Source organism: Cervus elaphus, chromosome 19, assembly GCF_910594005.1.
Source record: "Cervus elaphus chromosome 19, mCerEla1.1, whole genome shotgun sequence".
In the NCBI taxonomy this organism is placed as follows: domain Eukaryota; kingdom Metazoa; phylum Chordata; class Mammalia; order Artiodactyla; family Cervidae; genus Cervus; species Cervus elaphus.
Genome location: NC_057833.1, coordinates 5074656 through 5089273, shown reverse-complemented (window position 1 = coordinate 5089273; position 14618 = coordinate 5074656). Strand labels below are relative to the sequence as shown.

General features: G+C 44.2%; 1 protein-coding gene across 5 annotated transcripts in view; it reads right to left on the bottom strand.

The window, feature by feature from the left end:
* Positions 1 to 14618, bottom strand: part of MED12L (mediator complex subunit 12L) — a 347579-nt gene that overhangs the window by 305875 nt on the left and 27086 nt on the right. For 4 of the 5 annotated variants that reach the window (XM_043874754.1, XM_043874756.1, XM_043874753.1 and 1 more), the window contains exons 3-5: positions 6234 to 6338; positions 2191 to 2382; positions 772 to 804 (exon numbers count right to left, since the gene is read on the bottom strand). In XM_043874754.1, coding sequence (XP_043730689.1) covers positions 772 to 804; positions 2191 to 2382; positions 6234 to 6338 — 330 coding nt within the window. The remainder of the gene's footprint in view (positions 1 to 771; positions 805 to 2190; positions 2383 to 6233; positions 6339 to 14618) is intronic. The other variant, XM_043874757.1, reaches the window with a different exon arrangement.

The window sequence follows — 14618 nt, the reverse complement described above, 5'->3', positions numbered from 1 at the left end:
AGGCGGTCACCGGGCAGCCGTCTGGTTTCTAAATCAAGCTGGAATTGCATCTAGGTACCAAAAGAAAAGTCAGACGTCTGGCATGTGGTGGTCTTCCACGGCCAAGGGGCCAGCCCGACATCACCTTTCTCCTTGCAAGCTCCTTACCGTCAGCATCCCCTGGTAGCTGGGCAGTGATAGAGGCAAACAGAAATTCCTGGACCACAGTAATCAAAGTCACCGGAAGTGAAACATCATTCCTAGTGAGCTGTTCCAAAAGCTAGCAGGATATCCCCAGAAGCAAGAAGTCTCCTTTTCCAAATCTAGCTATGACCATGACTGAATTAAGAGGCCTTTTGTAAGGCTCTGAAGACCTCTCTGAGGCTAAACACCTGGGGTGCTGTGGAGCTTTACAGTAGCAGAAAACCAGGTCCGGAAACTGGATCCCGCCCCATACAGGAAACTATTTTGAACTCTAGATCAGAGTTGGAAGATGACTCAGGATCTTAACAGGAAAATGAAGGTCTTCTGTACCAAGCCACCTCACAGATAAATATCAGAAATTAAACAAGATGTATTTAAACTCCCTAATATGAAGGAACATGTGGAGAATGCCATTTTCTACCCAATTCTACAGAACCGTCACCATCTCAGGAGGATGAAGTGCTGAGGAAGGGATGGGAAGGAATGGCTCTTGAAATGCCCAAGAAATGAATAAGTCAAAGTATATTCAATGGTTTTACAAAGAAAATATATTTTAACTTTGCAAAGAGAATTAATGTCAGAGCTTACCTGAGGGACACCTGACTTGGCCAGAGGCAGCTCCTAATAAAGAGAGAAGAACAGTGGCTAATACACCGCACCGCAATTCACTGCCCTCCACAAAGATGAGAGGCCGTTACACCCCTAAAGCAAGGGCATCAATTCCTCACCAGTATTTGCCTGCAGGAAATATCCCCCAAAAATGCATTCTAAAAGCTTACAAAAAAGGCAAACCTAAAAAGAAAGACATCAGGCTAGTACAGAGGAGTGGAAGGTACTAACCCCACATGGAGGGTATGAACTATTGGCAGAAATACATCAAGTCTTGAAGGATGGCCTTTGACTTCTGTGGCCTTCAGATACAATTCACACACCCCCGTGGGCCCACATGGTAAATGTTGAACAGTGGAAAAGAAATGCTATGTGGTTCAGCCTGGGTTGAGACAGGCACTCTCTGAGTAGCAAGAGGGGGTTACGCTGATGATTGTGCTCTGCAAGGACTTCAGCTGCCTTTGGGCGCTACCGTCTATGAAAGGCAACGCGATGCTCTGACACTAGAGCAAAATGAAGCCAACGGCAGCTACAGGCACTATTTTCAAAGAGCTGCTTTAGAAAACAAACAAGTCAATACGCAAAGGAGCTCTCCTCTCACCGAGCCTGCACCAAGCCATTCGTGAACATTTAAGAATGGAAGATGGGCTCTCCTGAAACTAAAGGGTTTCAGGGGAGATGAGAAAGACCTGAGAATTATTTGAAAGGTACGTAAGAAGTCAGAGATCAAGACTAAGAGGGAGGTTTCTGGTTCTCATCTAAATTTCAAAGGACGTTTTATATTATTGGGACTGTAAGATTGTTGAACGTGTGCAGTATTTCCCATTTGAGGAAAATGATCAAAGGCAAAGATCCTAAAAGAAGCCTCCCTTCCCTCCCTCCACTCCCCTCTCCTCCAAAAAGCTGGGAACTATGAATAAAACTGCCCCATTTTGTTCTGAAACTTTTTCAAAGATGTTCTTCACGCACACGCAGAGCCACTATCTTTTATCTCACTTGTTCAGAAAGAGACTTAGGTTAAAAATTTGGAAGGACGCTTTTCAAGACAAGGAAATAATATTAAAGCAAGGATTTCTATTCAATGCATTTTGGGTACCACGGCCTAAGAAAACTGAGCATGTAACAGGAATAAATGAAGTCTCGCTGCCTGTTCTTGATTTTAAAACCCTGTCTACCGTATTAACAGCTTCCTGTGTGGCTTGCTCAGGTCTCCAGATGTCCCTGGCACCACATGCCACCAATATGCAGGGCCAACAGCCTGTAAGCAGCACACACACCTGCCAGTGAAACTCTGAGCTGTGGAGAACTGGGGAAAAGAAACGCACACTTCAACGTTATCCCAAACAGCTTCATTTCTATAAGGCCACAAGGAAAACAACGCAAGAAATACTTAAGTACCTTTTTTGCCAAAATAGCAAGTGGTTTATTTCCTGCTAAGTCGGAGAACCAGCTGTGAATCGCACTCTGGGATCGAGCGGTAACCAGCCAATAATTATCTTTAGCGTTAACTTGTGGTTTCTTCTTTCCGGTGTCCTGGAAAGTGTTAAGCTTTAGTTTCTCAGCTAATATGCTGCTAAAATAAGCTCCGATCTGTGGAAGGGAAAAAAGGAAAAAGTTTAAAGATAAAAAGCAAGAATGTTAGTAATCTACATATTAGTGTTTTATTTGTATTAAGTGAAAATTTTCAAAGAGCCCATCAGAAAATAAAAGAGGAATTTGAGACCTTGAAGCCAAGAGATGTAATTTCCTTACACTAACGTAACACAGAAGCTCCCAGAGCACCTTTGTTTCACTACTCACAAGCAGTTCAAGGGGGAAAAAAGCACCTTTGAAAATCTCTGCAAGATAAAATTAATTACATACTGAATAAATTTCAAGAGAAGGGGTTCTGCTTTAATCTTCAAATCTATGTCTTTTTCATAATACACACCCGTTTGGAGAGAATCTTTTTCCTGTGAGGTGTAGCATACAACAGCAGAACCCAGTAATCACACAGTAATCATTCTTTTCCTTGTTTTATCTTAATAGCATGTATTTTTGGAAAGGAAACTCTGTATTTACACTCAGTGCCTTTTAAAAAAAAACGAGTCTAGAGAAATCTAATTTATTTAAATGGCAAATTACAAAAGGTTCAATTAAATTAAATATTCAACGTTTTTGACTGAGCTGCCAATTTCATGAGTACAGGAGTTTCAAGAGAAAGCTAATGTTACTTGCTCTGAATGGAACAAAGTAGAAAAGGGAGCTCTGTGAGTGACTAGCGTTTTCAGATTAACCACATCAGATTAACCAGTTTAAAGAGGACAGAGGAGGAGACAGGGACAAGAGGGGAGGGGGCTGAGGAATATCGAAAAACTCAACCAATTCACAGAAAACCTGCTGGAATTTCCAAGAATCCTATCACAGCATCACACTGTGTCCTCTGGAAATTCTTTAGTACCAGGATGTGGACAATAATTTCTAATAAACACCTTCAATACGGTTAGCAGACAGCGGCAACCATGATTAAAACAGAACGCCTACCACGCTGCAGCAGGGTAAGAATCACTGCTTTGGTTAACGCTCACGACTCGATGAACCACTCGTCTACAGGCTGGAGCACAGCTGGAAACAATCAGCCAAGTCTACCCACCAGGGTGAGTAACTGGTACAACTTTCCTAATGTGAACTGGCATCTCCTGTTCCTTGAGATTGATATACAATGAAAAAGTTTGTTTTGCCAAGTTGATGTAATATGGCAATAAAAATTATAGTAATTAGAAAAAAAAGAAGTCTGAAATTTATTTTTCTTAAATTCATAGCATGGTTTTTATTTTTTAAGCAAAGTGTGCAGAATATCCAGAGAATAAATTAAACGCAAAAATTCAGCAAAAAACAGTTGTTTGAAAATAAGCAAGTTTTTCAAGCAGTATTTGGTCTTTGCACCAGAGACATGAAACACCTACCTAGGTAGATTGTTTTATATTTAAAAGATTCCTTATTTGCAATTACATATGAGCAGTTTAATCAAAATAAAGGCATAGAACAATTTTAAACTAGTCTGAGAACTATCAAGAATATCCACAGTGATCTGAAGAGACTATTCAATTAAACCAAGCCAATCATTAAAGAGCTTTGCAAAAACTGTATTTTTAAAAAGTCTGGGCAATCTCTTGCAATATTACTCTTTTCTACTTATTTAATAATAGCAATGGAACACAGGGACTGTATATATGTTTTACTTCCTAACAAACTTTATGAACAATTTAATAACTGTAAGCAAAGTCAACTTCCCAAAAAAAAAGCTCAGAGAAAATTCATAACAGAACTCAAAAATAAATAAATAAAAACATGACCATACATTTAATTTTATTCTAACAGCGATATACTCACATTACTCCAAAATAAAAAAAAAGTTAAGAGCCTCATTCCCAGCTCCCAATGCCTGCCTCTAAGTCTTCTTATGTCTTTCCAGTGTTTCTTCACGTGTGAATACACACAAACACACACAGATATATTTTTCTCTTGCCTATACCTCATTATGTACACTGAGTAAATCTGAGAACCTTCCTTCCATACTTGCATATGGAGCGCGGCCTCATTCATTTTCACAGATACATAATAATGTCCTGTGTGGATACCCACATTGTATCTAACAAGGCCCTGCTGATGGACATTTAGAGTATTTCAAACTTCTGCTATTACAAACCACACTGAGGTGAAGGGCCTTCCTACTGAATATTCCAGTTGCCAGTTAAGCAAATTACATACGCTCGTGTATACATCTGTGCATATAAAGAGATCTGAAATAATACACAAATTTTTAACAATGCTTACTTATCTCTGGTTAAAACTCAGAAAGGATGAAAAACCAAACCTTAAAAGAATACAAACAGAAACAGATAAACCTATCTATATATCTAATTGTTAAAATAATTACAAAGAAAAAAGACTTAAGAAGAATTTTTAACACAACACTGACTACATTTTCTTAATGAAAATGAACTTTAACTTAAAGTTAGTCTAAAGACAAAAAGGTAGAGGAATTGTAGACTTTACAAATTAATATTGCTGTTGGAATGACACTGGTATAATTTATTCTGGAACTTCTTATGGATAACTGGACTCAGTGAGGACTTCCCTGGTGGCTCAGACGGTAAAGTGTCTGCCTACAATGTGGGAGAACCGGGTTCGATCCCTGGGTTGGGAAGATGCTCTGGAGAAGGCAATGGCAACTCACTCCAGTACTCTTGCCTGGGAAAATCCCATGGATGAAGGAGTGTGGTAGGCTATAGTCCACATGACTGAGCAACTTCACTTTTTATATGTATATTGTAAGACAGAGTAAATGAATAAACATGTCGATATTGCTGGGATCCAGGGTTCTCGCTTTGAGAGAAAGGAGATACAGCAATGGAAAGGGGACAAGTAAGGGAAAAACTCTGTGGTACCTGAGTTAGAATGGACAGATGGAAAGGAGGGAGGAAGGGAAGGAAGAAGGAAAGAAATCTAAATGTATCTGTCATCTCTGTCCACTGAAAGGCCCTAGACGTTGCAACACCAGTGGCCTTGAGCAACCCAGGCACCAGATCTGGGCCGGGGCAGGAAAAGAACAAGACGGTCCTGGACAGTGCTATTTTGTCAAAAGTGAGGAAATGACGACACGGCAGAGATGTGTCAAAAAGGCCCAAAAACTAGGCTAAAGTTGCCCCCACTGGCCAAATGGGAGACAATGTGAGCATCAAAAAGAAAACTGAAGATAATACAACTGATTTTAAAACGAGTTCAGGGGTTCAAGGTGAACCCCTTAAAATGCAGTGTCCTTTACAAAAGAATGCCAACTATTAAACATACAAGGAATAACAACGACAAAACCAGCATTTTTGCTTTTGCAACCATCAGCAAAATAAATCATTTGGCAGGAATCATCAATTGATGCTAAAATCACAGCATAAAATTTTATTGCAGAATAGGATATTCATACGGTCTCAAAGCAGCACCCTGTGGAGACCCCTACGAGGAAAAGATGACAACTTTTGCAACGGAAAGAGATGGCAGACACCACCTTAAGTGATCAAACAGGATACCCAATAATCGGCAAACTAACACTGCACATCTCCTGATACGCAGTGTAGTCTTCTTACTAAAAACACATAACCTGAATCTTGTCATGAGGAAGTAATCAAACAAATCTAGACTACAGTCCTAACCAATAAGAGAAATAACTGGACTCAGTGAGGGAATCTGGGGATCAGTACTGCTCTGGATGAAGTCAGGGTTAGGAGGCACGCCAGCCGAAAGCAAAGCCTGATCCCTGACGGGACCCCGGGGCAGGACACCATGAAGGGTGCCCGGGGAACTGTGAACGTGGATCATGGCTTAAACAACACAAACGCATCAACATTAGTTGCCAAGGGTCTCACATACACATTTCAGAAGTTTTAGGAAACAATGAGCATTACCTTTGATGGGTTAATTACAATATTTCTAGCTGAGCCATGTTCATCTCCAGTAAAGGCTGGCTGATTGTTGAAGCCTTGCTTCACGTTCACTGCGGTAAGTTCATCCTGTTGGGGAAAAGGTACTGATTAGTCCCAAGGATGTAAAAGCCCCAACTGAAGCCAGTCTCCTGCAGCCTGAGGAACAAACTCCACGATACTCTGTAGAAGAGAGCTGCTGAACACTCACCAAGGAATGCAGAAGTAGGGGCTAAATATCAACACATAAATGTGCAGAGAGAGAAAGCAAAGATGGCAAAACGTTAACCACCGCTGCCTGCAGATAAAAATTTTTCACTAACAAATTGGAGAAAAAAAACAAAGCAACCCCTCCCCCACAAACATAAAATCACAGACTCTAAACTAGAACTGCTTCCAGAAAGCCCACAGTCTGACTCCCCATCCGTTGCCAGCCCCTACGCGTATCTCTGTTCAATATCCCAGAAAACTGGCTCACTCAAGTACCCAACACCCCATAGTGAGTTCAAGACAGAAACGAAGGGTTCCTAGGCACAAGGCTTGTGCTAACCACACAACACCACCGTCCTGCAACTGAAGGAAAGTTTAGAGCTTGCCAGGTTCTTTCATATACTTTGGTTCACTTCATCTTTACCAAATCTGAGGCGGACGGGAGGTGTGTGTCTTCATGCCCATTTTACAGATGAGACGAGTGAGGCTACGCTAGCATAGTAACTGGACAAAGCCAGCGCTGAAAGGCCATCTTTTCGATCCTAGACGAGGAAGAGAAATTTCCATGACACTGTGCACCAGAGTACACAGGCCACATGAAAATGTGGTCTAAAAATACACGGCCACAATTCTTACCCTTCTTAAAAAGATCTCCTACGAGATAGACACAGGAAAACTTTCCTTACCAAGGTCACAACACATCAAAAATGGCCCAAGGCATTTAAAAAAAAAAAAAAAGGCGACGACCTTCCCCTGCCCATATCACCGTTACCGAACTAAATCGGAGTTCCCAATACAGACCTGAAAGAATAAAAGAGAAAAGATGGAGTACATGAAGCTACCTTTTGCTCCTCTCACTTCAGGCCAAGAAACAGTCTCCGTGCCAGCTGGGTTCATGATATAGCCACAGCCCAAGAATGAAATATACACTTAACTCTTCCCAAATAATTGTTTCGTGTGTAAAATTAAAACAAACATCAACAAAACTGATCAGATCACTGCTATGATTAGGCAGGAAGCCTTAGGTCAAAATCATTAGTGACAAACAGCTCCCGCAAGGTCACCTCGGGTGAGAACTGGGGTCTCCTGGAGTCCTGCCATGTCACCTGACTTAACTGCGTGAGCTCTGCCTAATACCTCGGCCAGCCCCAGTTTTGGGGGGCTTTCAGAAGACCCCACCAGAGGAAACTGAGCTCTCAGGTAATCAAGTCTCCTTCCAGCACAAAGGTAGCTGGAATCAGGATCTGCACAGAAAATGAATTGCACGTTCGTATCAGAAGACATCTTAAACTGCTCCTGCATTTCCAAATTAATTATTTGGAAATCTAGGGCAAAACAACATAATGCAAATTTTAAGTCAGAAAGGCGTCAGTCAACTGAAATAAAGCAAACACGCGAATGGGATTTCTGCAGTCTCGGAGTCTAAGGAAGAAGGGGGACACATCGGGTTTTGAGGAGAACAGGACAAGGAAATTGAATTCTTATCTTTGCTTTACCATCAGAGTAACACAAGAAACACTAATTGAATAATAGCATATGTTTTCACGAAAGATACGTCCTGGCTTAATTAGGAGGAAATGTGTGAGGCTTTCAGGACCGACTAGCTCCATTTAGTGCCACTTCACTTTCTATTCTAAACTAACCCCGACTCAATGGACATGAATCTGAGCGAACTCCAGGAGACGATGAAGGACAGGGAAGCCTGGCATGCTGCGGCCCGTGGGACTGCAAAGACTGAGCAACAAGCAGCCCCTGCTCAGCTAGCTGCCTGCTGTGACTGACTGCTGACCACTGGCCTGGACAGCCACATCTGTCTGTCTGTCTCTCTCTCTCTCTCTCACACACACACATACACACGTAATCCTCAGAAGGAAGAACATGGAACCGTGGTAACACGTCTGTCAGCCACATCAGATTCTCCTCAAACTCAGACCCAGATCCGGGAAGCGTGAGTGCTGAGAATTTTCCAAGCCTGCATTCAGAACTTCACAAAATGCGTCCAGGATCCAGCCACTCCTCACCACCATCGCGGCCTTCCCCGGGTCAGGGGCACCATCAGCTCAGGCTTGAACGCCGCAGTGGCTCCTAACTGGCCTCCTTGCTTCTCCTCTTGTTCCCTGAAGGCCACATTCCACACAGCAGCCACGGGGAGCTTTGCAAAACTTGAGTGAGATGGGTGACCCTCCTCAACATATGCGATAACGCCGCACCTCAGACCCAGCACCCCTCAGACCTCACCCCTGATCATCCGCCCCCTGCACGCTCCTCTCCAGGCACACATCTGCCCACCCCCCACTCCCGGCCAGCTCCTCAAGCCTGCCACTGGACGTCCTGCAGCCTCAGGGCCTTGCGCCGATTCTCCCCGGGTCTTCTCCCTCCCTCTTCTCCCTCTGTCTCCTTCCCCCGGTTTCCACGTGGCCGACTCCCTGACCACCTTCAGTCATGTTCTCAATGAGAAATGTGATGACTCTATTTGAAACTGTAACTGCTCACCCCGTTCCCTTCACCCTAGCACTCCTAATCTTCCGACAGTCCACAGCACTTACCACCTAAAATCCCTGTCCTGTCACCCCCGCCAGCGAGTTAGACCTGTGAGGACAGAGGTCTTTATGTTGTTCATAAATAATAATGCCAAAGAATCAAAGAATCATGCCAAGGACCCAGCTCAGTGGCTGGCACAGGGCACCCAAAGGCACTCAATACAGGTTTGTTGATAGAAAAAATAAGCATATGATAACCTGCTTTGAACAATTAATATAAGCATACTGTGACTCACTACCCCATGAACTTGGGGTCCCTAATTCCGTTTGAATTTATAACTAGAGTCACCTCACCTCCCAGAGCAGTGGCTTCTCCCCATCAAGCCCAAGGCACTATCCTAAAGGCAAGTAGTTTTAAACGCCCCTTTCCCCCAAGTCTGAAATGAAATTCATAGACAGTAACTTAACTTTTTTTTTAATCAATGTAATGCCCTCATTCTAAGAAAAAATTTTTTAATGAAAGTAAGTTATAACAACATAGGTACTTGAAAAGAAAACCCTGAGGCATGCGCCACGGGACCTCCACCACCCAAGAAGCGTGGTCCGCGGGCCGCTGTGCTGGCCTCACCTGGGCCCTCCCTCAATCGACTCCACAGATTCTCCAGGCAGTTCATTTGGAGAAGCAGGCCTTGGGAGACATGAAGAGTTAGTAAATGTTTGTTTCTATACCCAGAATCAACCTAATGCGGCCACCACAAAATGCAGACTGACACAGATGGACTGCACTGCCAGATCAAACTATTAGGAACAGCGTGGCGTAAACTTTCTGAAACGGAGAAAACACCCGGTAAAAGTTTCAAACTAACAAAATAAACTCTTCTCCCAATATATTACAAATGCAATAGTTATACTCCTCAGAGATTCGGTACATACTGAGGTATAGATCCCCTGGAGGAGGAAATGGCAACCCACTCCAGTATTCTTGCCTAGAGAATCCCTTGGACAGAGCAGCCTGGTGGGCACAGTCCATGGGGTCGCAAAGAGGTGGACACAACTAAGCAGGCATGCACGCAAGGGGAATGTGTACTATAATCAAGCAAAAAAGGTCACACGCACATTCCCACCCGGGAGAGCGACTCTGGAGGTTTGCTGGTAATCTGAGACTCCAGTGTGGTGACGGACAATTCTTCACTGAGCGCGACTGCCCACCCTTAAATGGCAATGACCCCCCATCACAGCGACAGCCAACACCTGCCTCCAGAGTGCCGCGACGCCCCGGCTGAAAACCCAACTGTACTGACAGGGACTGCTTTTAGCTGTTAAAGCCCTGCCTCTGAAAAGAGGAATCCAGATTTCAGAACCTCGGAGCTTCACACAGGCCCCGCCCCAGCTACGCCACCACAAGATTGACAACTGGACGCCCAGCTCCAGCCACTGCAGCCCCCGTGGCCCCCAGGTGTGTTACAGGTGAAGGCCGTGCTGACCCCGAGGCAAGGATGACCGAACGCAAACACACCGAATGGAAATGCCCTCAGACTGTCTGAATCTGAACCTCCAACTCCAGTTAAGAGTGACTCAATCCAGTGCTCTGTGAAAACCCAACGGGGCGTGTGGGGTGGGAGGTGGAAAGAGATTCAAGAGTGAGGGGACATACATATATATACCTAGAGCTGATTCATGTTGATGTATGGCAGAAACCAACACAAAATTGTAAGGCAATTATCCTCCAATTAAAAATAAATTTTAATTTTAAAAAATATATATAAAACCTGAAAAATAAAAGTGACTCAAAGCAAGCTTTGGAACTGTTTCTGGGCCTCAGTTTCCTCGACTGTGAAACAGGGATAGTAGTGGTTTCCACTACTATTACCTCCATATCCCTGCTGAGGAAATAAGAAAGATCATATCGTTGTTTAGAACTCGAAAGAATCCACGTTCCCAACCACTGTGAATGGCCAGCAATTAGTATTACTGCTGTTTTCGTGTCCCATTTCTGCTTCAGGGAAGTGATAACCTGACGCTCCAGTCAAGCACTAAGGAATGCAAAAGGTTTTGCTTCAGAAATTACAAGGACCCTGGCCTTGAGCAGTGAACGGTTCTCAGACTTCTGCAAGCATCAGAATCCTAATGGGTTTGTTAAACAACAGCCACTGCTTGGGCCCCTCCCTGAGGCTCCCCAATTCAGGAGGTGGGGGCTGCGGAGGGAAGAGGTGCCCAAGAATCTGAATTTCTAATAGCTTCCTAGGTCCGTCATGCGGATCCAGGGACCACTCTTTGAGAACCACTGATGTAAAGATTTGGAGTTCACGGCTTTCTAGAAAACCAGGGCCCCCGTGTCCAGCAGCCGGGCTGCACTCAACCACCGGGGAGCGCCTGGGTGCTCCCTCTTAGTTCAGGAGCAGGAGATCCCTGGTCCAAACTCTCTGCCACACACCCATCCGACTGCAAAAGCGCACACACAAAGCCACACACACACACTCACACACACACACACACAAAGCCCCTCACATACACACACTCACCCACACACACACACTCACACACACGCACAAAGCCATACACACACACTCACACACACACTCTCACACACACTCACACACTCACATACACTCACACACACACACACAAAGCCACACACACACTCACACACACCCACACACAAAGCCACACACACACACACACTCACACACACACACACAAAGCCCCTCACATACACACACTCACCCACACACACACACTCACACACACGCACAAAGCCATACACACACTCACACACACACACTCACACTCACACACTCACTCACACACACACACACAAAGCCATACACACACACTCACACACACACACTCACATACACTCACACACACACACACACTCACACACACACAAAGCCACACACACACACACACTCACACACACACTCTCACACACACACTCACCCAGGAAGAAAACCAGTCAGGAGGCTTTCTCTCACTCCTTTAGCTTCTCACAGACCCACGAATGCAAACAGCAGGGCTGCAGAGCGCTCAGTTGCACCAGGAGGCACGCAGAGCTAAAACACAAGCCCGGCGGGCACGTCTGTTTAAGTTTAGTCACACAAAACTTCAGGTCAGCTTCCCAGAGAAACTAAGGGAAACGGGTGAACACCACAGTGTCACAACCAGAACAGGCTCCATGACGCTTTTTCTCCCAAAGTTTCTGAAGAGTGAAAGTTGATGGCAGGAATCCAAACAACCAGCTCAGAGTAAGATTCGAATTCCAGAGTGTTTACTATTGTTGTTTGCACAGCGTTTCTCAAACCCCAGTAACGCAGCAACGTACCCCCTTTAAAGGAAAAACATTCTCTCTGACCCCAGGACGCGTGAAGAACCCAATTTGGGAAAATGAGGTAGGACCTGGATACTTAACGGCCTTAAGGCAGCACTGAGAGATTCAGAACAAGATGTAACATGTGTTATGTGAACTCAAACTACAAACTTTTATGACACTTTGCTCTGAAGATGTTTGCCAAATCTAATCAAGTAAAAATAGAAGGGAGAGAGTCCAGATTTTAAAACAGCATGCTTATAAAATCCCCAAGCCAGGGAACACAAATAGCTTCCTCTTGCACTAGCCTTGACCCTCTTCAAAGATTTCTCTAAATAAAAACGGATAACTGCCAAAGTCCTTACCATGGTCCCTACAGAGATTGAAACTTGTTTTACTGCACCTAGTCAACAATTCTCAAAAAAAAAAAAAAACAGAACCACCAGCTACTGCTTTGCCTATTTGCAAAACTGAGACAACTAAAGCCCCCAGCCCTTGAGGACACACCCAACCACTAATCAGGGTCTTAGTGGCAAACCATTTTCAGTAAATGAGCTCTTGCTGTTGTTGTTCAGTCGCTAAGTTGTGAATGACTCTTTGCGACCCCATGGACTGCAGCACACCAGACTCCTCTGTCCTCCACTATCTCCCAAAGTTTGCTCAAATTCATGTCCATTGAATCGGTGATGCTACCTAACCGTCTCATCCTCTGTCGCCTCCTTCCCCTTTTGCCTTCCATCTTTCCCAGCATCAGGGTCTTTTCCAATGACCCAGCTTTACTGGAGGTTAAATTTTCCCACTATACAATGTGGGGGATAAAAAATAAAGTGCCAACCATGAACTCTGAGTCTTAATGTTTTTACCATGAACTGTGGTGCTGCAGAAGGCTCTTGAGTGTCCCTTGGACGGCAAGGAGATCAAATCAGTCCACCCTGAAAGAAACCAACCCGGAACATTCACTGAAAGAACTGATGCTGAAGCTGAAACTCCAGTACTTTGGCCACCTGATGCGAAGAACCGATTCATTGGAAACGACCCTGGTGCTGGGAAAGATTGGGGGCAGGAGGAGAAGGGGACGACAGAGGATGAGATGGCTGGATGGCATCACCGACTCGATGGACATGAGTTTGGGTGGACTCCGGGAGTGGGTGATGGACAGGGAGGCCTGGCGTGCTGCGGTTCATGGGGTCGCAGAGACTCAGATACGACAGGCGCCTGAAGAGCAGCAGCAGGGGCAAACACTGAACACACACGCGTGAGCCCAAACATCACTCAGCCAGGAGCCGGCTGAGGACACGTACTCACAGTCCAGCCTGGTGGCCCAGGGCAGGGGTGCACCAGGCCAGGCTGCGGACGGCTCCAGCTGAAACCATCTTTAAAACAGAAGCGGTCCACAGGTAACCTCAACATGGAGAAAGGATGACTCATCTGCCTCATCACTGACTTCAACTAAAATGATAAGCCTTCGACAGACTGAAATGAAATCCAAGTTCTGCTTGCTTGGAAATTTTTATTTCCCTTTTATCATAAACTGGACATTAATTTTTGCATTAAAAAATGAGTGAGATGGGACGGGAGGTGGGAGGCAGGTACACGAGGATGGGTGTATGTACAGTATACCTGTGGCTGATTTCATGCTGACATATGGCAGAAACCAATACGATACTGAAGAGCAATTATCCTACAATTAAAAATAAATTTTTTAAAACGAGAGGTAGAGGTTTTCAAGAATGTCACATTTTTCTATGTGTACACAGAAAAAAATGTGTAATCAACATCTAACACCATAAAAGTAAATTTTATCTAAATTTAAAAATAAATAAAAGGATAGGCATAAAGAAGTTTTAGGGAGACAAGTACCCAGACACAAACAGTAACAAAAGCCTAGAAACTGGCCCATGTTCACACAGAAGGCCAGCGTTCACTGTGCAGTTTTGTATTTGACACTGATAAAAAATAAAAATCAGACCTTCAATACTTTGGGTGAACTACAAAGGCACCCATAAATCTTGGGCATTTATCTTGAACTTCAGAGAATGATGTTATTTTTTGGATCAATTTCAGAGCAATCTTTTAATTTCAGTAAGTGTTTCATCAGGAAAGTGAATACATTTTGAGTCTAGTTTGGAAACTGGCTAAGTTCTTTCTCACTCAAAGTGAGGAAAAGTCAGTTTAGCACACTTTTCAATGACCATCATAAAAGCAGATAATAAATGGACACACACAGGTGCGCACACACAGTTAACCTCCTCCAGACTTCTCATCCACAGCACAGAACATGTGCAGAGACACACAATTGCCTCCATCACCTACTCGCATCTAACAAACTAACTCAATGACTGTCAGTGAAATGCCGCCATGGATGACGATGCC